Below are 26,195 nucleotides of genomic sequence, written 5' to 3'. Positions count from 1 at the left end.
CAGGCCATGATGCAGTCCCACTGGAACAAGGCCTCCGGTTCTTTGCCACGAGCAGCACTTCCCTCCAGCCTTCGCCCAAAGCTTTGCACCAAGAGGCCGAAGCAGACCCCAAGTTGGAATTTCTGCCCCCCCTCCAATCTACGCAAAAAGACCCCGAAGGGGGAGACTCTCTGCAGCAACACAAACATTCATTATACGTATCTGTCCCAGGCACCGTTGTTTGAGGACCCCTGATTTAATGCAATATAAAAAATGCAAATAATTTTTCTGTGGACCACCAAAATTTTCTCACGGACCACCAGTGGTCCACGGACCACCAATTGGTGACCACTGGACTAGAAGACCTCCGAGGCCCCTTCAGCTCTATTCTGATTGACCCTGAGGCTGGGCTTGCGCGACATCCCAAATCGCTAAAAGGAATCAACCAAACCAAGTTTAAAGCAAACCAACCCCAATTGGAACCGTTTAAACCAGTTGGAAGTTTTTAAAAACGCATCATATATTTTTTTTTTGCTTGCCTGGGAAGGCTGAGCAGGGGATGGCTTGACTTCTCCATTTCACACGGAGCAATCATGCCGTATTTATCGCATGGCGAGGAATCATCTTTTGTTGAGTTGGATCCCAAGCCTGTGGGATTTAATAAAGAATGTCATGGTTCTTTTTTTCTTCTTCTGCTGGTGCCCTTCAGAAGGTGATCCAGTTTGGAGTTAAGAGGAGGGGGAAAAAAGAGATGAATGCAGGGGGGGGGGCTGATCAAAGAAGAAGAGAAAGGTTATTATTCTTGGAAGGAGCCAGATCTCAAAAGGGATATTGCCAAGGGCAAATGGCTATGGGTAGTCCTTGACTTACCATCGTAATGGAGCCTGCGAATTACGGTTGTGAGTCCTGACAGTTATAGAATTGAATAACAGAGTTGGAAGGGACCTTGGAGGTCTTCTAGTCCGCCCCCCACCCCCCCACCCCCGCAAGCAGGAGAACCCATTTTGGACAGATGGCAGCCCGGTTTCTTCTCGAAAGCTTCCAGTGATGAAGCTCCCAGAACTTCTGAAGGCAACTTCTGTTCCACTGGTCGGTTGCTCTCTCTGTCATGCAATTTCTCATTTCCAGGTTGACTGGATGGTGGGGAATGGAAGGATTTCTAGGTCTTGAAGACTCCTTTCCTTCTTTTAGTGGGTCGTTAAGGTCACCTGGAGGTTTAACTCTGTCATCAGGGTCACCTTTGCACCATTCGGGTGATCCTGAGGACACAGATAAACCCGCAAGTGACCTCAACGGCTCTCTAAAAGGATGCAAATGACAAGCTGCTTGCAAGGAGTATAAATCCTTCCATTCCCCACCATCCAGTCAGAGCTGAAGATATAATATAATATAATATAATATAATATAATATAATATAATATAATATAATATAATATAATATAATATAATATAATATAATATAATATAATAATATAATATAATATAATATAATATAATATAATATAATATAATATAATAATAGTTGGAAGGGACCTTGGAGGTCTTCTAGTCCAACCCCCTGCATAGGCAGGAAACCCTACACCACTTCAGACAAATGGTAGTCCAATTTCTTCTTAAAATCTTCCATTGTTGGAGCATTCACAACTTCTGGAGGCAAGTTGTTCCCCTTATTAATTGTTCTCACTGTCAGGAAATTTCTCCTTAGTTCTAAGTTGCTTCTCTCCTTGATCAGTTTCCACCTGTTGCTTCTTGTCCTGTCCTCAGGTGCTTTGGAGAATAGCTTGACTCCCTCTTCTTTGTGGCAGCCCTGAGATATTTTATTTATTTATTTTATTTATTTATTAATCAAATTTTTATACCGCCCTTCTCCCGAAGGACTCAGGGCGGTTTACAGCCAGATAAAACACCAAACAAAATAAATACAGAATAAAATACAATTTAAAAAACTGATTCCATTTGGCCCATGTTAAAAATACGATTAAAAGAATAAAACCCACTCGAATTAAAACCAGATAAAATCAAAAACCCTATGCCAGACCTGCGCGGATGAACAAATATGTCTTCAGCTCGCGGCGGAAGGTTCGAAGGTCAGGAAGTTGGTGAAGTCCTGGGGGAAGTTCATTCCATAGGGTGGGAGCCCCCACAGAGAAGGCCCTACTTCTGGGGGCCGCCAGCCGACATTGTCTGGCGGACGGCAACCTAAGGAGTCCCTCTCTGTGAGAGCGCACGGGTTGGTGAGAGACAATCGGTGGCAGTAGGTGGTCCCGTAAGTAACCCGGCCCTAAGCCATGGAGCTCTTTAAAGGTAGTAATCAATACCTTGAAATGCACCCGGAAAACCACAGGTAGCCAGTGCAGCCTGCGCAGGAGTGGTGTCACATGGGAGCCACGAGAGGCTCCCTCTATCACCCGTGCAGCTGCATTCTGAATATATATTGGAATACTGAATATATGCATTCTGAATATATATTGGAATACTGCTATCATGTTGTGAAGCAGATCATCCCATAACTGACTCAGTGTTACAAACTTCAGAAGCAGGGCATAAGACCCTTTTGAGGGGGTCTGTCGTAACTTCAAGCAGTCACTCTGCGACTGGTTGTAACTTGAGGACTACCTGTATAAGGGGGTCTGATCTCCATCAGACAGGACGTATGTGTAGCTGGAAGTCAATCATCTGTATTCTACAGCACCCCAATCTTTATTATCATTCCTGGAGTTTCGAACTCTTTGGGAAGATGAATATCTTCTGGGAGTTGAAATCCACAAGTCATAAAGGGGCCATCTTCCCCACCTCTGATCTAGAGCAGAGGTCTCCAACCTTGGTCCCTTTAAGACTTGTGGACTTCAACTCCCAGAGTCCCTCAGCCAGCAAAGCTGGCTGAGGAACTCTGGGAGTTGAAGTCCACAAGTCTTAAAGGGACCAAGGTTGGAGATTCCTGATCTAGAGGCACGCTGGGTGTTTCTACGTGAACCTTCTTAATTGACCGCTGGTTTCGTCTCTTTCACAGGTAAATGTTGAAGACACCATCGAAATGCTACCCAAGTCCCGGCGAGCGCTGACCATTCAGGAAATTGCAGCCCTCGCTCGATCTTCCTTGCATGGTAAGCTGTAGAAGACCCCAGCCATATTCTCACAACCATAACTTTAGCAAGGTTTGGCTTACGGCCAAGGCAGGGGTGAAATGTAAAATTTGTTACTACCGGTTCTGTGGGTGTGGCTTGGTGGGGGGGTAATGTGACTGGGTGGGCATGGCCAACTTTTTTTTTTTTTTTTACTTTTAAAAGCATTTTTTCTACAACTTCTTTGGCTGAAGAGGTTGTAGAAAATGCTTTTAAAAGATTCTGGTGATCAGGCAACTCAGCCGGGATCACCTGGGGAGCCTTTTAAAAGCTTTTTTTTTTTTACAACCTCTTCGGCTGAAGAGGATGTAGAAAAAATCCTTTTAAAGGGTTCTGACGATCCCAGCTGAGCTGCGCGATCATCAGAGGCTTTTTTTTTTTACTTTTAAAAGCATTTTTTCGGCCAAAGAAAAAATGCTTTTAAAAGTTAAAAAAAAACACCTCTGATGATTGCGTGGCTCAGCTGGGCATGAAGGGAGAGGGATTTTTGCTACTGGTTCTCCGAACTACCTGCCGCCATCGCTACCGGATCGGGCGATCTGATCCGAACCGGGAGCACTTCATCCCTGGGCCAGGGATGGTGTTCACTTACCTTCCCTAAAGGTTCACAAATGTGCGCTCGCACATTTCCGTCTTCCGCGCATGTGCAAGGCCTTCTGCGCATGCACAGAGCCTCGAAAGCGTGGCAAAATGGGTGGTCATGATGTCTGCGTGGGATGGTCGCCTGAACCGGATACAACCGGATGAATACCACCACTGCTTATGGCTCAGAGGAGGCTGTTATTTAGTGCTCCGGGGAAGTCCTCTGGTGGCTCAGCAGACTAAGTCTGTCTGTTATTAACACAGCTGCTTGCAGTTACTGCAAGTTCAAGTGCCACCAGGCCCAAGGTTGACTCAGCCTTCCATCCTTTATAAGGTAGGTAAAATGAGGACCCAGATTGTTGGGGGCAATAAAGTTGACTTTGTATATAATATACAAATGGATGAAGACTATTGCTTAGCACAGTGTAAGCCGCCCTGAGTCTTCGGAGAAGGGCGGGATATAAATTCAAATAATAAAAAAAAAAAAGTCCAGGAAATGGGACTGAGAAAGAGTCTGGCCAAGATTTGATGACTGAAATAAAGTGAAGTAGCAGGCCAAAAGGATGTAGAACCCACTCTGGATTTTGTAAAGGACGCTTAAGGAATGCCCCTGGGGGCTGTGCTGAATTTCAGGTTCAGTCTGAATATTGGTTTATTTTATCCCTGTGTAGTGAAAAGGGTGCTGGCTAACAAGCCCAACAAAAGCAGGCACTTTCAGGAACTTTAAAATCCCCAAAGCCTTGCCCACCCCGACCCTCGCAAGAGTCTCCATGCAGCCCGTTTTGGATGTAGGTAAGTGCAGGGCACATGCGGAGGCTCGGGGAGGGCGAAAAACGGGCCTACCAGACATTCGGGAAGGCTGGAAATAGGGCCATATCTGGCCTCCAGAGGGCCTCCAGAGCCTGGGGAAGCCGTTTTCCTGGAGGCTCGAAGAAAGCTGTACCTTGCTCAATAGTAGTACCTGTGAGAGGGATCTTGGAGTCCTAGTGGACAACCATTTAGATATGAGCCAACAGTGTGCAGCAGCTGCGAAAAAAGCCAACACAGTTCTGGGGTGCATAAACAGAGGGATAGAATCAATATCACATGAAGTGTTAATACCACTTTATAATGCCTTGGTAAGGCCACACTTGGAATATTGCATCCAGTTTTGGTCGCCACGATGTAAAAAAGATGCTGAGACTCTAGAAAGAGTGCAGAGAAGAGCAACAAAGATGATTAGGGGACTGGAGGCTAAAACATATGAAGAACGGTTGCAGGAACTGGGTATGTCTAGTTTAATAAAAAGAAGGACTAGGGGAGACATGATAGCAGTGTTCCAATATCTCAGGGGCTGCCACAAAGAAGAGGGAGTCGGGCTGTTCTCCAAAGCACCTGAGGGTAGAACAAGAAGCAATGGGTGGAAACTGATCAAGGAAAGAAGCAACTTAGAACTAAGGAGAAATTTCCTGACAGTTAGAACAATTAATAAGTGGAACGACTTGCCTGCAGAAGTTGTAAATGCTCCAACACTGGAAATTTTTAAGAAAATGTTGGATAACCATCTGTCTGAGATGATGTAGGGTTTTCCTGCCTGGGCAGGGGGTTGGACTAGAAGGCCTCCAAGGTCCCTTCCAACTTTGTTGTTATTATTATTAAAGCCTCTGGAGCCCGGGGAGGGCAAAAACGCCCCCCCGCTGTGGTACAGGAGGCCAACTAGGCCACACCCACCATGGCCACGCCCACCCGGCAACCCGGCAGAGAACCCCTTGCTAAAATTTTTGAAGCCCACCGCTGAACATAACCCATATTGTTGGGCAAGTAGAACAAGACTAGCACCGATGATGTTACCCAGTTTGGGTAATGAAACCTCTTGCAAGAAAAACTAGCAAGCTCAGAGAACAACCAAAGATCCCTTCTGGTATCACAAGGCCCATGTTGCTTCGCCCTGAGAACGACAGCCAATTTAGTCTCGTGATTGAAGGACTAGAAACCGTGAGTTTGAGTTCTGCCTTAGGCATGAAGCCAGTTGGATGACTTTGGGCCCACTGCTCTCTCCCTCAGCCCCTAGAAAGAAGACAGCAAAGGCAAGCAACTTTTGAAAATCTTGCTAGAAGATGGAATATATTTGTCCCATAAAGCTGCCAAGAATCCAGGCTGGCTCAAATAGCAAAATGAACAGGATGCTGAAAGATTATTGTAACTTCATTGTCATTGTACGTCTATCCACAGTATACCCATACAACGAAATTCACATAACACTCAAAGACCGGGCCCAACACTCATAACAATCCCCAAACACACCCACCACCCACCACAAATTCCCCGCCTCTAAACCACCCAAACATCCACACAACAGACATGCAATGCTCTCCGATAGCTCACTGACGGAGGCCCTTTAGTTCATTGTTGAGTGCAACGATAGCTCTGGGATAAAAACTATTCAGAAGGCGTGGGGTCCGAGTTTTAATTGATCACTATCTTCTGCCAGAAGGCAACAGCCCAAAGAGATTGTAAGCAGGATGGTGTTGTGACCCAGGCCCAAGTAGGTAGTAGGAAACTCAGTCTGTGGAAAAAACAAACAAACTTTATTCGAACAGCTGAGAATTACTTCATTCCTAGCGTTGTTCAACTCAAATTAAAACAAATTCCTCCCAACACAAATTCCTCAGTCCTATCGCAAACCTTGGTCCAATTAGGCAAACTGCCAAAGGCCTTTCTTGGCAAACGTTCAGAAGTCACCAAAATAAATGCAAGACGTAGACGAAGCAGAAGACGAAGCTACCAATGTTGTTTTCCGGCAAAGCCCAAACGCTGTTGCTGGTCTGTTTTAAGCCTTATGGGAGGGGCCAATCATCTCTTGGCCTTACTCCCGAGTTGTCCTTTTTGCTTAAGCTGCTCTTGCCATGCGTGCATTAGGAACAGGCTCCTCCTGTTCCTCTGCCTCACTACTATCAGTCTCTGGAGGCTCTGGAGTTCGCACCTCACTCCCAGAGGGCCCTGGCCCCACCACAGCCTCATCGCTGCCCGACTCCGTTGCCAGCTCCGCAGGTTGGTGGTGGACCACAACAGATGGGAAGAGCCTCTGAGAATGTTATGCAACTTCTTCAAACAGGGAGATGCGAAGATGTCGCCCAGGGCTGGTAGCTGGAGCCCAATGATATTATGGGCAGTTTTAATGATTCTCTGTAGAGCCTTTTTTGTCCGCTGCTCCCATAGCATGCAAGAATGCCTTATGTCAGGACACTCTCAACGGTGCTGCGATAGTAGGACAGAAGTAGCTGCTGAGATAGATTTATCTTCCTGAGCATTCTCAGGAAGTACAGCCTCTTCTGTGCCTTCTTCTCAAGCATTTTAACATTCATAGTCTCCAAATCACAACCAAATCTCTACCAGCAAATGCTCTGTCTTACACATTGGCCAAAGGAATCAGAACACAAAATACAAACAAAGTGGACATGACCTTGTAGATGACCCTCACTCTGTCAAGGACCTTGGAGTACTCATATCAAATGATCTAACTGATAAAGCCAACTGGAACAACATCTCCAAAAAGACATTAAGGGTTGTAAACCTAATCTTGTGTAGCTTCTTCTCCGGTAATATCACACTACTAACCAGAGCATATAAAACCTTTGCTAGACCAATTCTTGAATACAGCTCATCTGTCTGGAACCCGTACTGCATATCGGACATAAATACAGTTGAGAGAGTCCAGAAATATTTCACAAGAAGAGTCCTCCACTCCTCCACTCGCAACAAAATACCTTATATCACCAGACTTGAACTTTTGAGCTTATAAAATTTAGAACTATGCTGCCTTCGGTATGACCTAAGCATAGCTCATAAAATCATCTGCTACAATGTCCTACCTGTCAATGACTACTTCAGCTTCAACCACAACAATACATGAGCACACGATAGATTACAAACTTAAAGTGAACCGCTCCAAACTCGATTGCAGAAAATATGACTTCAGCAACAGAGTTGTTAATGCACTAGCTGACTCTGTGGTTTCATCCCAAAACCCTCAAAATTTTAACCTAAGGCTGTCTACTGTTGACCTTACCCAATTCCTAAGAGGTCTGTAAGGGGCGTGCATAAGAGCACCAGCGTGCCTTCCGTCCCTGTTCTAATGTTCCCTTTAATTGTATTCATTTTATGTATTCAATTTATGCTTATACATATATATTATCTAATACATACTTGACAAATAGATATATAGATGGATGATAGATAAGATAGATAGATAGATAGATAGATAGATAGATAGATAGATAGATAGATAGATAGATAGATAGATAGATAGTCCATGAGAGGTCCTCCGAGATATAAATGCCCAGAAATTTAAAACTACCAACCCTCTCCACCTCTTTGCCATTTAAGTACCATGGTAAATGTACATCTCTTTTCCTCCTGAAATCAATTATAAAGGACACTGGAAAATATTCTGAAGTGAAAAAAATTTCTGCCAAGGGTGCCTGTGTGTGTGTGAAAATCCAAATAGCTTAAAGGTTGATGCCCTATTTATAATACTTGTTGTGTTGTACCATTGTGTTTAATTTTTTACCAATTTCAAAAGTTTTAAGTACGTATATGGATTTGTTTCAGCCTGCTATTTGTAGCTTCGTTTCTCTCATTGCAGTTTTTCGATCCTCTCCTTATTTGTAGGTCAACCTGATCCGTGAGGCCTCTCAAGCAGTGTTTTCCAAATTTGGCAACTTGAAGATGGGTGGACTTCAATTCCCAGAATTCCCCAGCCGGGGAGTTGAAGTCCACCCACCTTCAAGTTGCCAAGATTGGAAAACACTGCTCTAAAACCTCTTTCCCAACAGCCTGCTAAATTATACAGCTTTTCTCCTTTCCAGCAACTGCTCTCTGCCTGCATCGCAAATATGAAAACATTAAAAATATGAATGCATGCAGAAACAAAAGCATATTTTAATTAACAAAGCTCATGTCAGTCATACAGAAGGCATGGAGGAAGTTCAACACAAGCCATGAATCACAGATTTAGCTCTTATAGAAGAACGAGTTTCCTTAGAACATGAAATACGTTAATTATAAGAATTCCAAGTGCCATAATTCGTGGTTGCCAGGATCTTTCACAGGTTGGGGAGTGTCCTAAAAGGGAAAAAAATAGAATAGAATAGAATAGAATAGAATAGAATAGAATAGAATAGAATAGAATAGAATTTTTTATTGGCCAAGTGTGATTGGACACACAAGGAATTTGTCTTGGTGCATAAGCTCTCAGTGTACATAAAGGAAAAGATACCTTCATCAAGAATTGTAAGGTACAACACTTAATGATAGTCACAGGGTACAATTAAGCAATCAGGAAACAATCAATATCAATATAAATCGTAAGGATACAAGCAACAAAGTTACAGTCATATAGTCATAAGTGGAAGGAAATGGATGATGGGTACAATGAGAAGATTAATAGTACTGCAGATTTAGTGAATAGTTTGACAGTGTTGAGGGAATTATTTGTTTAGCAGAGTGATGGTGTTGGGGAAAAAACTGTTCTTGTGTCTAGTTGTTCTGGTGTGCAGTGCTGTATAGCGTCGTTTTGAGGGTAGGAGTTGTAATAGTTTATGTCCAGGATGTGAGGGATCTGTAAATATTTTCACAGCTCTCTTTTTGACTCGTGCAGTATACAGGTCCTCAATGGAAGGCAGGTTGGTAGCCATTGTTTTTTCTGCAGTTCTAATGATCCTCTGAAGTCTGTGTCTGTCTTGTTGGGTTGCAGAACCAAAGAGACATCATCTCAGGAACTCGAGAGCATCTCCAGCTAACACTGTCTGTTTGTTCGGCTGCAGGTATTTCCCAGGTGGTGAAGGACCATGTGACCAAGCCCACCGCCATGGCGCAAGGCAGGGTCGCCCACCTGATTGAGTGGAAGGGGTGGTGCAAACCCATCGATTCTCCTGCGACCTTGGAAAGCACCTTCAACTCCTATTCGGATCTCAGTGAAGGAGAGCAGGAGGCCAGGTTTGCTGCAGGTGGGACTGCGAGGGAGGGGAAATCAGGTGGGGTGGGGGGGAGGGAGCTCTCTCAGGGAAGTCCCTTAGGCTAGATCAGTGTTTCTCAATTAATATGTGTGGACTGCAACTCCCAGAATTCCACAGCCAGCAAGTGTGGACTTCACCTCCCAGAATTCCACAGCCAGTATGCATGGACTTCAACTCCCATAATTCCGCAGCCAGCATGTGTGGACTTCAACTCCCAGAATTCCACAGCCAGCATGCGTGGACTTCAGCTCCCAGAATTCCACAGCCAGCAACTGTGGACTTCAGCTCCCAGAATTCCACAGCCAGTATGCATAGACTTCAAATCCCATAATTCCACAGCCAGCATGCGTGGACTTCAGCTCCCAGAATTCCACAGCCAGCATGCGTGGACTTCAAATCCCAGAATTCTACGGCCACCATGCATGGACTTCAGCTCCTAGAATTCCAAAGTCGGCATGTTAGTTGGGGAATTCTGGGAGTTGAAGTCCACTCAACTCCAAGTTGCCAAGGTTGAGAAACATTGGTCCGCTTTGCTGGCTGTGGAATTCTGGGAGTTGAAGTCTGGGAGGCTTAAAGTTGCCAAGGTTGGAGACCCCTGGTCTAGACTACGCAAGAAATTTAAGGCCAGATCTGAGCTGCAAGAGCCAAAGCTGATACTATCTGGAAGCAGAGATAGTATCCTTTCTCTCTCTCTTTCTCTTTTCATTTGTCTGAAGTGGTGTAGGGTTTCCTGCCTAAGCAGGGGGGAGCTGGACTAGAACAGGGGTCTCCAACCTTGGCAACTTTAAGACTTGTGGACTTCAACTCCCAGAATTCCTCGAGCCAGCAAAGCGGACCAGCAACGCTGGCTGAGGAATTCTGGGAGTTGAAGTCCACAAGCCTTAAAGTTGCCAAGGTTGGAGACCCCTGGACTAGAAGACCTCCAATGTTCTTTCCAACTCTATTCTATTCTGCCATCTAGTGCTTTGTGTTGGTTTTGCACCAAATCTAGGTTCCCGTGCTTTCCTGTGTTTGATAGCTGCATATTTTCCTGTATGAAGTAAATTTTTAGTTGCTGGTTTGTAATGCATTTGGGGAAGAAAGCCCCATCTCTGCTAAGCAGCTTCCAAGTGGTGGGAGGCAGATGGGGTGATTTACAGACACATGGTTTGTTGCGCTTCCCCGACATCTTTAATTCACGGTGAAGTTCACCATCGCTTATTCAATCGAGCCAACTTTCTGTATGCTGACACGGTACTCGGACCTATTACTCAACTGGTGAATCCGCAGCTACTGAACTGCTTGGTTCCTGGAACGTCTCAGCCTTCAGATCTTCTGGAGAAGTTTGGTTTGATAACCTCCCCAGAAGGGTCACGTCCATTTTTAAGTGTTCTTTTGGCAAGTTCTATTTCTGGGTGAAAGGTTATAGTTTTCCCAGTTGCAATGTATGGCTGTGAAGGTTGGACCATAAGAAAGGCTGAGTGCCAAAGAATGGAGACCGTCGAACTCTGGTGCTGGAGAAGACTCCTGTGAGTCCTTTGGACTGCAAGGCGATCAAACAAGTCAGTCCTAGAGGAGATCAGCCCTGACTGCTCTTTAGAAGGCCAGATCCTGAAGATGAAATTCAAATACTTTGGCCACCTAATGAGAAGGAAGGACTCCCTGGAGAAGAGCCTAATGCTGGGAAAGATTGAGGGCGAAAGAAGAAAGGGACGACAGAGAACGAGGTGGCTGGATGGAGTCACTGAAGCAGTCGGCATGAGTTTAAATGGACTCCAGAGGATGGTAGAGGACAGGAAGGCCTGGAGGAACATTGTCCGTGGGGTCACGATGGGTCGGACACCACAACTAACAACAACAAAAATTTCTGGGTGTGATGGCCTTCTGCAACCCTCTGCCAGTGAAAACTGAGCTCAGGAGGGCCATGCACAGCCCTCCCGAGCGCGGTTTTCGCTGACAGAAGCAGGCCGATCCTTCGCTGTTTCCAGGGCAGCCCTGCGGGCCAGATCTAAGCGGATCCGGCCCCCGGGCCTTGAGTTTGACACCCCTGAGCTAGATAGAACCAAAACGCAGGAGAAATGAATTCCAGGCTGATGTTTGGAGGTCAAAGTCATGATTGTTTAATTGGATTTTGCCTGGATATTTTATAAATGTTTCCCACTGCTCATTTGCAACCTTAATCAGATCCTAGTAGAAGTTAAGTGTTGGGAGGAAGTTCATTAAGACTTAATTAGTTCATTAAGACTGGTTCCTAGCTACGGCTTGTTTCTGAGTGGTTCTGATGAATAATAACAGGGGAACTTGCTTGCAAATAGAAATAAATATGCATAGGAAAACCGTACATCACATCACGGGAAACCATGGCCTCAAATCAGGGGTGGGGGTTCGCAGGGGTTCAGGAGAACCTCTAGCTGAGATTCTGTGCAGTTCGGAGAACCCCCAAATCCCATTCCTGGCTGGCCCACCTTGCCCTGCCTTGCCCCTCCCAGGAATCCCCACGCAGCCCATTTTGGATGCAGGTAAGTGCAGGGTGCATGCAGAGGCTCAGGGAGGGCAAAAAACGGGCCTACCGGAAGTTCGGGAAGGGGGTCTCCAGAAAGCCTCCAGAGGCTGGGGAGGCCTTTTTCACTCTCCTGGAGGCTCGAGGAAAGCCTCCGGAGCCCGGAGAGGGCAAAAACGCTCCCCTGCCATTGTGCAGGAGGCTGACTAGGCCACGCCCACCATGGCCACGCCCACCCAGCAACCGGGCAGAGAACCCCTTGCTAAAATTTTTGAAGCCCACCCATCTCAAATACTAGCATTTCACACAAACAGAACTGTTTACAGACAATGCAGGGTAGTGTTGTGGTCCGCCAGCAGCCTGTGGAGCTGGCAACAGAGTTAGACAGCGATGAGGCTGAGGAAGAACATGGGCCAGTCCTGGAGGTTGGGGAAGGCCCGGATGAGGGCTCTGCGTCGGAGGCAGAGGTGGGGACAGGGCCATCAGGGAGTGATGTGCGGACTTCAGAGTCTCCAGAGGCTGACAGTAGTGAGGCAGAGGAACAGGAGGAACCTGTTCCTAATGCATGCATGAGAAGAGCTGCCAAAAGGCAAGAGCAGCTCAAGCAAAGAGGACAACTCAGGAGTAGGGCCAAGAGATGATTGGCCCCTCCCATAAGGTTTGAAAGACCTGCAACGGCGTTTGGGCTCTCTGCCGGAAAGCAACATTGATAGCTTCGTCTTGTTGAATTTATTTTGTATCGGTGTCTTCTGAACGTTTGGACCAAAGTTGGTGATAGGACTGAGGAATTGTGTTGGGAGGAATTTGCTTTAATTTAGTTGAACTACGCTGAGAATGAAGTAATTCTCAGCTGTTCGAATAAAGTTTGTTTGTTTTTACACTGACTGAGATTCCTATTACCTACTTGGGCCTGGGTCACAACAAGTAGTTAACTTCTTGCTGGAATCCAAAGTCTTCCATTTCAGCCTAGCTGAATTCTTGGTGCATGTGACTTCATTCACTTACATCAGGCATGGGGGGAACTATGACTGTCATGTCCCCCTGCATATAATTGGTGTATATAGCAAGAACAGAACAATGGCCTTTTTATGACTTGTGGACTTCCCAGAATTCCTGAGTCAGCCATGCTGGCCCAGGAATTCTAGGGATTAAAGTCCACAAGTCATAAGGGGGGCCATAGTTCTCCACCTCTGATTTACACAAATACTGGTTATCCTTGAGGACAAAGAGACTCATAGAACAACACAAGATCTAGGATGGTACTAGCTTAGAAACAGGTTGTTTGTACTATAATGTCATTGTGACAGATTGTATTGTTTTGTTATCGTGATGTGTGTTTTGCCTTTTCCGTAAAGTCCCAAGTAGATGGGCTATTCCATCATCTCTCTGCCCCACCATGGGGGGGGGGGGCAGATTAAAATCATGTTTGGTTAAGGTGTGCTGCAGAGATGGGTTTCAGCAGGTTCTGACCAGTTCTGGAGAAGCGGTAGCGGAAATTTTGAGTAGTTCGGAGAACCGGTAGTAAAAATTCTGACAGGCCCCACCCCACTCTATTCTCTGCCTCCCAAGTCCCAGCTGATCAGGAGGAAATGGAGATTTTGCAGTAACTTTCCCTTGGAGTGGGGAGGGAATGGAGATTTTACAGTATCCTTCCCCTGCCACACCCACCAAGCCACACCCACCAAGCCATGCCACACCCACCATGCCACACCCACCGAACCAGTAGTAAAAAAATTTGAAACCCACTACAGGTGTGCTGGCACCAGTCTGTCTTTAATGCTGGTCTGGAAAAAGGCTGGGCTATACCCAGTGGTGAAATCCAATTTTTTTTTTACTACCGGTTCTGTGGGGCGTGGCTTGGTGGGTGCGGTTTAGTGGGCATGGCGGGGGAAGGATATTGCAAAATCCCCATTCCCTCCCCACTCCTGGGGGAAGGATATTGCAAAATCCCCATTCCCTCCCCACTCCTGGGGGGAAGGATATTGCAAAATCTCCATTCCCACCCCACTCCTCGGGGAAGGATATTGCAAAATCCCCATTCCCTCCCCACTCCTGGGGGAAGGATATTGCAAAATCCCCATTCCCTCCCCACTCCTGGGGGAAGGAAATTGCAAAATCCCCATTCCCAACCCACTCCTCGGGAAAGGATATTGCAAAATCCCCATTCCCTCCCCACTCCTGGGGGAAGGATATTGCAAAATCCCCATTCCCTCCCCACTCCTAGCAGCACTCGGCCTCCTGCAATCCCCACCCCGGACAAAAATGGGCCGCGGAGGAGGGGGGGACTAACGCACCGCTCCCTCGCCCTTTTTTGGGCCTAGTAGGTCTCCCTGCAGCCTCCTGGGAGTGAAAATGGGGTGCATGGGGACTCCTGGAAGGGGTGGGGAGAGGAGGGCCCAGCCAGCAACTTAACTACCAGTTCTCCTGAATCAGTCCAAACTGGTTGAATCCCACCACTGGTTCTGTAGTAGCTCAGTCAAGGGACCATCCAAGCCCATCTGAAATTTCCCCAGGTTTGGAGCATATACTGAATGAAAATGAGTGAGCTGCCTCCTGATTATTATTATTCTTTTTAAAGCCCCTCTCCAGCAGAACAAGGGCCCAGAGGAACCTCATTCATGCCGTGGTGTTTATCCATTTCCTTTTCCATCCGTTCAAAATCTCCTACTCCAAGTAGAGAAGGAGTAGGAGAGAAGAGAAGAAAGTAGGAAGGATAAAAGAAGGGAGGGAGAGGAAGGAGGAGGAGGAGAAAGATTGCCGTAAAACAAAAAAAGATGAAATGGAAGAAAGACAACCCCGAACATGTTTGAATATATCAGGATAAAAACTGAACTAGCTAACAAAATAATACAAGAGAATAAATATTAGTAAAAATGGAGAAATTAGAACTCGAGGGCGAAAGAAGATGTGATTTATATAAATGAGCATGGAAATATTTGGACATGATTAAAATATGGAAAAAGAATACTCTGGCAAAAATTGTAACTAAGTAAAATGTATTTGGATGTGTTAAGTTGTATAAGATATGATATGGCCATTCCTCTGTTCATAAACTCTCTCTCTGTGTGTGTGTGTGTGGAAATTAAAAAATCAATAAAAACTTGTTTTTTAAAAAAAATCTTACTTCCAAGAATGAGGCTTTATTTTTAAGCATCTCTTTGGAAGCCGCAGCTTGGCCAACCAAACCCACATCTCGGTTAAAAATGACACTTCCCTTTAAAAAAACAAACAAACCCAAAACATCAACCAAGTTTTGGGCAGCGGTCGAAGCTGCCAATTTCATCGCGGAGGTTTGTTTTCATTGCGGTTGGCTGGTTTGCTTTGGGCAACGTTTGAACGATTGGCACCCAGAGAGACAGAACAATGTCAGCGTGCACCCGGGGAGATGTTTCTTTTCTTGAATCACCAAGGTTTTTTTTTTAAAAAAAAAAATTAGGTTGGTGCCTTTGAATATGTGGGTCGTCGGGAGACTCAGGGGTCATATATTTTGGACCAGCTCTGTCTCTCTTCCTCCCTGCCTGTCTCTCTCTCTCTCTCTCTCTCTACGCAAGCTGAACTTGACATGATAGCAAAGTCCCAATATTTGAAAAGCTGCCACAAAGAAGAGGGGGTCAAGCTATTCTCCAAAGCACCTGAGGGCAGGACAAGAAGCAGTGGGTGGAAACTCATCAAGGAGAGATCCAACTTGGAAATAAGGAGAAATGCCTTGACAGAACAATTAATCAGTGGAATGACTTGCCTCCAGATGCTGTGGGTGCGCTCCATCACTGGAAGTTTTTAAGAAGAGGTTAGATAGCCAATTGTCCGAAATTGCAGGGGTGTCAAACTGGATTTCTTCCAGGGCTGGATCAGCATTGTAATTCTCCGCGCAGCCCATTTTTGGCCTTTCCAATCTCCAGCAGAACTCTGCCGGCCAAACATGGGCCATGAATGGGGCCTTGCAGGGTCTCGGTGGCCCGTTTTGGCCGGCAGAGGCACTGCGGAAGCCGGTCCTTCGATATTTCCAGGACGGCCCAGCAGGCCAGATTTAAGCACCTCGTGGGACAAATCCAGCCCGCTGGCCTTGAGTTTGACACCCACGGTGTAGGCCAGTGGTAGTCAACCTGGTCCCTACCTCCCACTAGTGGGCGTTCCAGCTTTCATGGTGGGCGGTAGGGGTTTTGTCCGATACTGAAGCACTTTCCTTTTTTTTAAATTTAATTGACTTTTTAAAAAAAAATCATAACATTATTTAAAAACATTAGGTTTTCATAAAATTCCCCGTGACAATTTAAATTTCTGAAAATATACTATTTGTACCGCCCGTGCAAAAGTTTAGTTCACGTTACGCAAGTGAAACTAAATGGCGCTATAGTGCGACCGCAAACAAAAGAGCCTCGTCCCAGAATAGCTCGTGCATCTCCCCCCCACACTACCCAGCTGTAACAGACAAGCAGAGCTGGTGGCCGGCGCTCCCACAAACCCAATCCATGATGCGCGAGAGGCATGCGCAGATGATGATACATGGCGCATTACTGCGGAACCGGTGGGCGGTTAGAAAATTTTACTACTAACAGAGATACAAAAGTGGGCGGTAGGTATAAAAAGGTTGACTACCCCGGTATAGGCTCTCCTGTTTGAGCAGGGGGTTGGACTAGAAGACCTCCAAGGTCCCAGCTCTTGTTATCCTGTTGTTCTGAAGAGGCTGGCTTTGTCCTTACCTGGCCGAGCTTTACCAAGCCCAGCATCTGAGTCACTCCAAAAAGCCAGAGAAGAATTTAACTCTCTCCTGACCTTCTTAAGCTGAGGCAGGGGAGAGATGTCTCCATTTAATTCAAAGCCTTGGTCCTAGCAAGGCCCGTGCAATTGATTTTTGGGGAGAAGACATCCCGCTTTGTAAAGCAAAGGGTTAGCAGGGGTTATGGCCATCGTCCAAGCTGTGCATTGGCTTTAATGGCTGAACTGCTGTTGTTGTTTTTTTTGCATTTTGACAGCTTGTCAGCTGAGGGGAGAAGAGGACAGGCAGGAATAGCCATTCCATGGGATAAATAAGGACAGGATGGAGAAGGCAGCTCCCACCCTTGGCCCAGCTTTTATGACAGTAGACCGGTGTTTCTCAACCTCAGCCACTTTAAGCTGTGTGGACTTCAGCTCCCAGAATTCCCCAGCCAGCCATTCTGAGGAATTCTGGCCAGGGAAAGTGGGGGGGTGTCTGTCTGCCTTTCTTATTTGCGTGCCTCTTAAAGACACGGTTGAATTGTGCTCTTTTATTTATTTGATTTTTATCCTGCTTTTAGTTTTGTTTATAAAAAACTCAAGGCTGCCAACACACCTAATATCCCTTCCGCCTACTTTTTTCTCTACAACAACCACCCAGTGAGATGGGTTGAGCTGAGAGAGAGGGTGTCGTGTCCCACCCCCTACTCCGACAAACGAGTCAAGGAAGTCCGTAACAAACTTGGCAACGAAGCCTCTGCAGCTTGCCAAGTTCCTTCGAGGTTTCTCAGGGCAGGCAGGAGTCCAAGTTGTGACTTCAGCGATAGGAGTCCGGTATCAGCAAACTAGATGAGACTTTGCTTGACTCAAGGTTGGAATGCCAAAAGCAGGTCCTTTATATAGGCTGTGGGGTGTGGCTCCATGACTCAGCATTTATCCAGGCCTGCCCCACCCTTCCTTCTGCTGGCGTCGCCTCTCAGATCTCCGGAAGTGAGGGTCCTCCCAAGCTGAATTGTCTTCAGCTGGATCTGCTGTCAGCGTCTGGGAAAGGGAGGGGTCAGAGGGAGTAGGCCCGGGTAATTCCACCACCTGGCTGGCTTCCTGCTCTGAAGGCTGAGCCAAAGGAACACACGCTGTATGAGTGAGGTTTATTGGGGTTCTCCTTTCACTCCTTGAATCCTCTCCGGGCATGGGGCCAGGGCTGGGGGCTGGAGTCATGACAGGCCGTTCATCTTCATTATCAGACTCGGAGTCTGATAAAAGGCCCGGTTGGAGATGGGAGGGGCCCAGCTGAGGAGAAGAGGGAGGACGAGTCACAACAGAGGGATTGGCTCAAAGTCATCCAGCCAGCCTTCATTCCTAAGGCAGGACTATAACCCACCGGCTCCTGGTGATTGATCCAAAGTCACCCAGGTGGGCTTCATCCCTGAGGCAGGACTAGAATGCATCATCTCCTGGGGATTGGTCCAAAGTCACCCAACTGGCCTTCATGCCTAAGGCAGGACTAGAACTCACTTTCTCCTGGTTTCTAGTCTGATATTGTGGTCCGTCAGCAGCCTGCAGAGCTGCCAACGGAGTCGGACAGCAATGAGGCTGAGGTGAGGCCAGGGCCATCGGGGAGTGAGGTGCAGACTCCAGAGCCTCCAGAGACTGATAGTAGTGAGGCAGAGGAACAGGAGGAGCCTGTTCCTAATGCACACATGAGAAGAGCTGCCAGAAGGCAAGAGCAGCTCAAGCAAAGAGGACGACTCAGGAGTAAGGCCAAGAGGTGATTGGCTCCTCCCATAAGGCTTAAAAGATCAGCAACGATGTTTGGGCTTTACTGGAAAACAACGTTGGTAGCTGCGTCTTCTGCTTCATCTACGTCTTGCATTTATTTTGGTGACTTCTGAACATTTGCCAAGAAAGGCCTTTGGCAGTTTGCCTAATTGGACCAAGGTTTGCGATAGGACTGAGGAATTAGTGTTGGGAGGAATTTGTTTTAATTTAGTTGAACTACGCTGGGAATGAAGTAATTCTCAGCTGTTCGAATAAAGTTTGTTTGTTTTTTCACGGACTGAGTTTCCTACTACCTACTTGGACCTGGGTCACAACATCTGATGCATTAACTACTAGACCAAACTGGCTCTGAATGACCCTCAGTATTATCATCAAGTCAGTTCAGGTTCTACTTACCTCCACCACCGGTTCGCAACGGGAGCGCATGCGCAGATCATTCATGATGACGTCTGGGCAGGTGGGTGGAGCCTCACCCCACCGCCGTTACTACCAGTTCACAAGAACCGGACCGAACCGGGAACAACCCACCCCTGATGCTGAACTTGGTTAGTTTAAACCTGGGCTACCACTTTGCAGCTCAGCTAGCAATGCCAGCCCAGCCCACATGGGAGATCATGGTTTAGTGTAGGGTTTACCAAACTTGGCAACTTTTAAGATGAGTGGATTTTAATTCTTTAAATTTGCCTTTTGAGAAACACTGACCTAGTCTGTTATGCAAAGCCAGGTAACAGATAACAGGCTAATGCAGTGCTGGCTGAGTGATTGCATTCACACAACATATTTAACCCACTCAGTTAAAGACTTAGTTGCTGTGCATACACAACATACTAAGTTTGGCAAATGTTAACCTTATTTGTTTCAATTTGTATGTATGAATGAGCTGGCAGATCCTTGATTCTTTCTTTAGTATACTCTTCAGTGTTTTGTGTGAATCCTGAAAATCTTTTTACAAGGGGGTGCATGAAGGCAATGAACTCCCCTAAATTTTGAAACCCAGGAGATGAACAAGTGTTGTTAATATAACATGATATGTGCTGTTTTTATTGCTTTCATGTAAGTTTATTCATTCTTGCTTGTTAATCTTGATTGTGGTTGGACCAGGCTCCAGAAAGGGAGGTGTTATCGGTATAATTTGGGTTTTTTGCTTATTATGCTGCTGGCACCAAGATTGCAAAACTCCAGATGACCACTAGAGGGCATCATAGAGTCAGTTTTAGGCAACTACTTCTGCCACCTGCTGGTTACCTGGAGTTTTGCACATAGTTTAAACCAGAAATGGGAAGTTGAGTTTCTTGCTGGAAACTCAAGGTCCAGATTACAAAACTCCAGTCCACTACTAGACAGGAAGCATATAATTAATTTTAGGCAACTACTGCTGCCACCTGCTGGTTATCTAGATTTTTGAGCATAATGTAGATTTTTAAAAAGATCTAGGTTGCAAAACTCCAGTCCACCACTAGACGAGAAGCATATAATTAGTTTTAGACAACTACTGTTGCCACCTGCTGGCTGTCTAGAGTTTTGCATGTAATGTAAATCAGAAATGGGAAAGATGGTCATTGTGTGAACAGAGCAGGAGATTTAACAGCCCAGATATGATACAGGTAGCCCTCCACTTATGACCACCACTGACTCCAAAATTTATGTCGTTAAGTGAGACATTTGATTTTGCCCCAGGAGGCTGCAGGAGCCTGTCGCAGCCGAAAACAGAGCCCGTGCGGGCCGCGCGCAGCCTCCCCGAACTCAGTTTTCGCTGGCAGAGGCACCGCAGGGAGGTCCTTCGCTGTTTCCAGGGCCAGATCTAAACAACCCGCGGGCTGAATCTGGCCTGCAGGCCTTGAGTTTGACACCCCTGCTGTAAAGAGTCAGGGAAACGCCATTGGTTGTTGCAAAGTTTCAACCAGCTTCGTGCCCCAAGGTTTAGGAACAGCTCCTGGTGAAATATTTCCACTTGCCGTAGCCCTTTTCCTCAAGTCACCTCAAGCCAAGGTCCTTCCTGACAAACTCAGGTCATGCCTGGCATTGCGGACAGACGGTCCAATGACATGCCAGGACATTGCAGATTTATCTGTCTTCAAGCTGTTCTGAGTCAGCTGCTCTATCTAGAGTCCCAGGGAAAGAGGAGGGGGGGGAGAGTTTTGCTCAAACCTTGCCAAATGCAGTATATTTGCCGTCTTTTATTTTTATTTTTTGTGCTTTCCCCGGGACGGCTCCGTCTCTCTTCTGCTCCACCTTTTCTTTCCCAGCCTGTCAAGTAGCAAATGAAGATTGATGCGTTTGAGCTGATTCCCCAGTTACTCCCTTAATTAAAGGAGGCTAGTTTTTCAACTTGGTTGTCCTTCATTTAGCTGCCTGGGTTGGGTGTGTGTGTGTGTGTGAACAATTGACTCAAAGCAAGGGAGAGGCAAAGGGAAGGGGGTGTCAGGCAAATTTTCTGCAGCCAGGAAACTTTTGAAGGAAGTTGTGGGAGGCTGAAGTGGGTGGCATCACCCCAACAATGACCAAGATGGGGGGCTGGAAGCTAAAAGATAGGAAGAACAGTTGCAGAAACTGAGTATGACTAGTTTGATGAAAAGAAGGACCAGGGGAGAGATGATAGCAGTCTTCCAATATCTGAGGGGCTGCCACAAAGAAGAGGGAGTCAAGCTATTCTCCAAAGCACTTCAGGGCAGGACAAAAATAGAATAGAATAGAATAGAATAGAATAGAAGAGAAGAGAATAGAAGAGAAGAGAAGAGAAGAGAAGAGAAGAGAAGAGAAGAGAAGAGAAAATAGAACAGAACAGAATAGAATAGAAAATAGAGTAGAGTAGAGAAGACAAGACAAGACAAGACAAGAGAACAGACTAGACTAGACTAGACTAGACTAGAATAGAATAGAGGAGAGGAGAGAGGAGAAGAAGAGAAGAGAAGAGAAGAGAAGAGAAGAGAAGAGAAGAGAAGAGAAGAGAAGAGAAAGTAGAGTAGAATAGAATAGAATAGAATAGAATAGAATTTTATTGGCCAAGTGTGATTGGACACACAAGGAATTTTTATTGGTGCATATGCTCTCAGTGTACATAAAAGAAAAGATACGTTCATCAAGAATCATAAGGTACAACACTTGATGATAGTCATAGGGTACAAATAAGCAATTGAATCATATTAGGAAACAGTCAATATAAATCGTAAGAATACAAGCAACAAAGTTAAAGTCATACAGTCATAAGTGGGAGGAGATGGGTGATGGGAACGATGAGAAGATTAATAGTAGTGCAGATTTAGTAAATAGTTTGACAGTATTGAGGGAATTATTTGTTTAGCAGAGTGATGGCCTTCGGGGAAAAAACTGTTCTGGTGTCTAGTTGTTCTGGTGTGCAGTGCTCTGTAGCGTCGTTTTGAGGGTAGGAGTTGAAACAATTTATGTCCAGGATGCGAGGGGTCTGTAATCAATGGGCGGAAACTAATCAAGGAGAGAAGCAACTTAGAACTAAGGAGAAATTTCTTGACAGTTAGAACAATTAACCAGTGGAATGACTTGCCTCCAGAAGTTATGGGTGCTCCAACACTGAAGGTTATTAAGAAGAGACTTGGACAACCATTTGCTGAAATGGTATAGCCAGGGTCTTCTGTGTGAGCAGGGGGTTGGACTAGAAGACCTCGAAGGTCCCTTCCGGGGCTGTTATTGTGTAGCAACATCAGAGAGGAAAAGACAAATTTTCCCTATAATTTTGTTTAACCTTTTGTTTATGGACCATTCAAAGTTACAACGACACTGAAAAAGTGCTTTTCGCGCTTACCACCATTGCAGCATCCCCATGGTCACCCGATCAAAATTCAGACGGTTGGCGACTGGCTCCTAGTTATGATGGTGGCAGTGTCCCGGGGTTGCATCAGGAGTGAAATGCTCCCGGTTCGGACCGGATCGTGCGATCCGGTAGCGTTAGCGGCGGGTGATTTGGAGAACCGGTAGCAAAAATTCCTGTCGTCCCCCCCACCCGGCCCAGCTGAGCTGCGCGATCATCAGAGGGTTGTTTTTTTTTACTTTTAAAAGCATTTATTTCTTCGGCCAAAAAAAATGCTTTTAAAAGTAAAAAAAAAAAAAGCCTTTGATGATCGCGCGGCTCAGCTGGGATCGTCAGAAACCTTTAAAACCCTTTAAAAGCATTTTTTCAGCTGAAGAGGTTGGAGAAAAAAATGCTTTTAGAAGTTTAAAAAAAAAAGTTGGCTACGCTCACTCAGTCACATTAACCCCCCCCCCAAAGCCACGCCCACAGAATCGGTAGTAACAAATTTTACATTTCACCCCTGGGTCACATGATCCCCTTTGGCGAGCTTCTTGGCATGCAAAGTCAATCTGGGGAAGCCAGGTTCGTAACTGCAGCGATTCCCTTAACAACGGTGTCAAGAAAGGTTGTAAAATGGCACAAAACTCATTTCACAACTGTCTTACTGAGCCATGGAAATTTTGGGCTCGGTTGCGGTTCATAACTCGAGGACTTACACTGGAGGTTCTTAAGAAGGGATTGGAGAACCATTTGTCCGAAATGGTGCAGGGTCTCCTGCTTAAGCAGGGGGTTGGACTAGAAGACCTCTGAAGTCCCTTCCAACTCTGTTATTCTGATATTATCTGTGTTTGGAATTAAATGGTGCAATATGGGTAATCCTTGATTTATGACAATTGCTTAGTGACCGGTCAAGTTTACCATGGACCTCCAAAGGGGTATTCATTAGCTAGTGCAGAAGTTCTAACAACTCCCCTCCCCCCCCACCATGGTCACATGATCCCATTTTGGCCAGTTGGGAACCAGTTTATGCCTGTTTAATAATAATAACAGTAACAGAGTTGGAAGGGACCTTGGAGGTCATCTAGTCCAACCCCCTGCTCACGCAGGAGTGTAGCACTCTATGGTCCCATGACCTCATTTTACGATGCTTTCACTGAAAACCGGCGTTTACTTCTGGTTTTCGACCAAACCGACCCATAGCACCACCACCCCATGGGTTCACTTAACGACTGTGGCATTCGCTTTACAAGTGCCACGGTCGCTTTATGACTGTGACGATTTCACAACCGCCGCAACAAAAAAATGAGGCCCGTCGTGTGGGTGACTGTCGTGTCCCACTCCTCCGCTGACGGCCGGGTCAGGGAAATCCGAATCAGGCGTGCCTCTGCAGCTCTGCCAAAGTCCTAGCAAAGTCCTCAGAGCAGGCAGGAGACCAGTAAGTGACTTCAGCAAGATAAGTTCGACTTTGCCTGACTCAGAGACTGCCAGAAAGCAGATCCTTTATATAGGCCATGGGGTGTGGCTCCATGACTCAGCGCTCATTAAGGCCTGCCCCTCCCTTCCTTCTGTTGCCTCCGCCTATCCAGTCTTCTGATGCGAGGGTCACTCCAATCAGCAGCTGTTGGAAGTAAACTTTTTCTCAGGCTCACATACTGTGGAGGAGGGGGAGGGGTCTAGCTGCTCCGTTTGCCTGGGCATGGAGCCAGGGCTGGGGCCGGGGGGTGCTCCCTCCTCTGCAGCCTGGTTGGGCATGGAGCCAGGGCTGGGACCGGGAGGTGCCCCCTCCTCTTCAGCTTGTCTGGGCATGGAGCCAGGACTGGGGCCGGGAGGCATACATTCCTCCGTGTTCGGGAGCAGATAAGAAGGCCCCGGCTGCTGTGAGAGCGGACAAGACACAACAGTGACCCACTTTACAACGGTCACAAATTACAAACCTGATGAGCAGACTCCCTTACGGTTGGAAGTGGAGAACTCCCTCTAGGGTGCTTTGAGCCTCTGCGAGATTGTAGGCCCCTATTTTAACTTTTCAACACACACACACACACACACACAAAGTTGTGTGTGTGTGTTGATGCTCTGGAGCAGGGGTCTCCAATCTTGGCCACTTTAAGCCTGTTGGACTTCAACTCCCAGAATTCTCCAGCCAGAAAAGCTTACTCTCTTGTAATCCCTTCCTCTGCAATCTCTCCACTTTAAGAGATTAAGAGAAAAAGAAACAGATTCAGCTGGCTGGGGAATTCTGGGAGTTGAAGTCCGCCAGGCTTAAAGTGGCCAAGGTTGGAGACCCCTGCTCTGGAGGCCACAAAGGAGATGGGGGACATGCTCCCCACTTCTCTATTGGTCCATTGCTTGGCCAGAAAACAATGCTGAACATTCCTCAAATTCCAGCTTTATCACACCGGCTGGCCTAGAGGCCCCTTGCTTGGAGAAGATAAGATTTGTCTTTCTGGGAGACATTGTGGGAGAACGAAAGTATTTTCTCAGGCCCTGACCCTTCTTCGCCTGCTGGGTTGGTTGGTTGCGTTTATTTCTCCTGTGTTTTTATTACTTTTGAACGTATCCAACATACCTTCCTCCTTATATTTTCCTCATAATAACAATCCTATAAAGTGAGTTGGGTTGAGAGAGAAGGATTAATCTTTTCCTTCCTTCCTTCCTTCCTTCCTCCCACCTTTCCATCTTCCTCCCTCCCTCCCTGCTTTCATCTTCCTCCCTCCCTCCCTCCCTCCCACCTTTCTATCTCCCTCCCTCCTTCCCTCCCTTCCTTCCTCCCTTCCTCCTTTCCACCTTTCCACCTTTCTCCCTCCCTCCCTGCTTTCATCTTCCTTCCTTTCTTCCTTCATTCCTTCACTCCTTCACTCCCTCCCACCTTTCTATCTTCCTCCCTCCCTCCCTTCCTTCTCCCTCCCTTCCTCCTTTCCATCTTTCTCCCTCCCTCCCTGCTTTCATCTTCCTCCCTTCCTTCCCATCTCCCTCCCTCCCTCCCTCTCTTCCTTTCTTCCTCCATTCCTCCCTCCTCCCTTCCTTCCTCCTTTCCATCTCCACCCCGCTTTCATCTTCCTTCCTTCCTTCCTTCCTTCCTTCCTTCCTTCCTTCCTTCCTTCCTTCCTTCCTTCCTCCCTCCTCCTCCTCCCAGCTTTCCATCTACCTATCCCTTCCTTCCTTCCTTCCTTCCTTCCTTCCTCCCTCCCTCCCTCCCTCCCTCCCTCCCTCCCTTGAGAAGCAGTTAGGCTTAAGTGCAGGGTCATCTTCCTTTTGAGCGACTCTAAAATTTAGAATTGCAGCAGGAAAAAAAATATCTCCAAATCAATCATGCTGGATCTTCCAGCTGGGCCCCTCCACAGCTCAGCATGTTGTATGATTCAGCCGGAGGTTGCCAGGCAGTTCGGAGCCAATGATGAAAGGCTGGCACTGAAAGCTGCTGCCATTGATCGCCTCTCTCTCTCTCTCTCTCTCTCTCTCTCTCTGAAGTGACACCCACAGGCAGCTGTGAGCTCCAAATTAGTTGCCTGTGGTGCACCCCTAGTTAAGGACGGGCTCAGCTGCCTAATGACGGGTCAAATCAACAGACACGTTAATGGGGTTCAGTTGAAAGCCTCAGACCAGAGGTCTTCAAACTTGCCAGCTCTAAGATTTGTGGACTTCAGCTCCCAGAATTCTCTGGGAGTTGAAGAGAATTGGGAGAATTCTGGGAGTTGAAGTCCACAAGTCTTAAAGCTGCCAAGTTTGGGGACCCTGCCCTCAGACCTTGGGTTTCTGCACAGGATGAGATGGGGGGAGAACTCCAGATCTAGTCC

At 46.7% G+C, this 26,195-nt stretch overlaps 1 protein-coding gene across 1 annotated transcript in view; it reads left to right on the top strand.

Moving 5' to 3' along the window:
* The first annotated feature begins 2,992 nt into the window (after positions 1-2,992).
* The window catches only part of FAM131A (family with sequence similarity 131 member A), a 39,941-nt gene continuing 16,738 nt past the window's right edge, over positions 2,993-26,195 (top strand). The window contains exons 1-2 of the mRNA XM_058189157.1: positions 2,993-3,083; positions 9,488-9,670. Coding sequence (XP_058045140.1) covers positions 3,014-3,083; positions 9,488-9,670 — 253 coding nt within the window. The 5' untranslated portion in view covers positions 2,993-3,013. The remainder of the gene's footprint in view (positions 3,084-9,487; positions 9,671-26,195) is intronic.

This window comes from Ahaetulla prasina, chromosome 6, assembly GCF_028640845.1.
Source record: "Ahaetulla prasina isolate Xishuangbanna chromosome 6, ASM2864084v1, whole genome shotgun sequence".
In the NCBI taxonomy this organism is placed as follows: Eukaryota; Metazoa; Chordata; class Lepidosauria; order Squamata; family Colubridae; genus Ahaetulla; species Ahaetulla prasina.
This window is presented reverse-complemented; position numbering and strand designations above follow the sequence as displayed.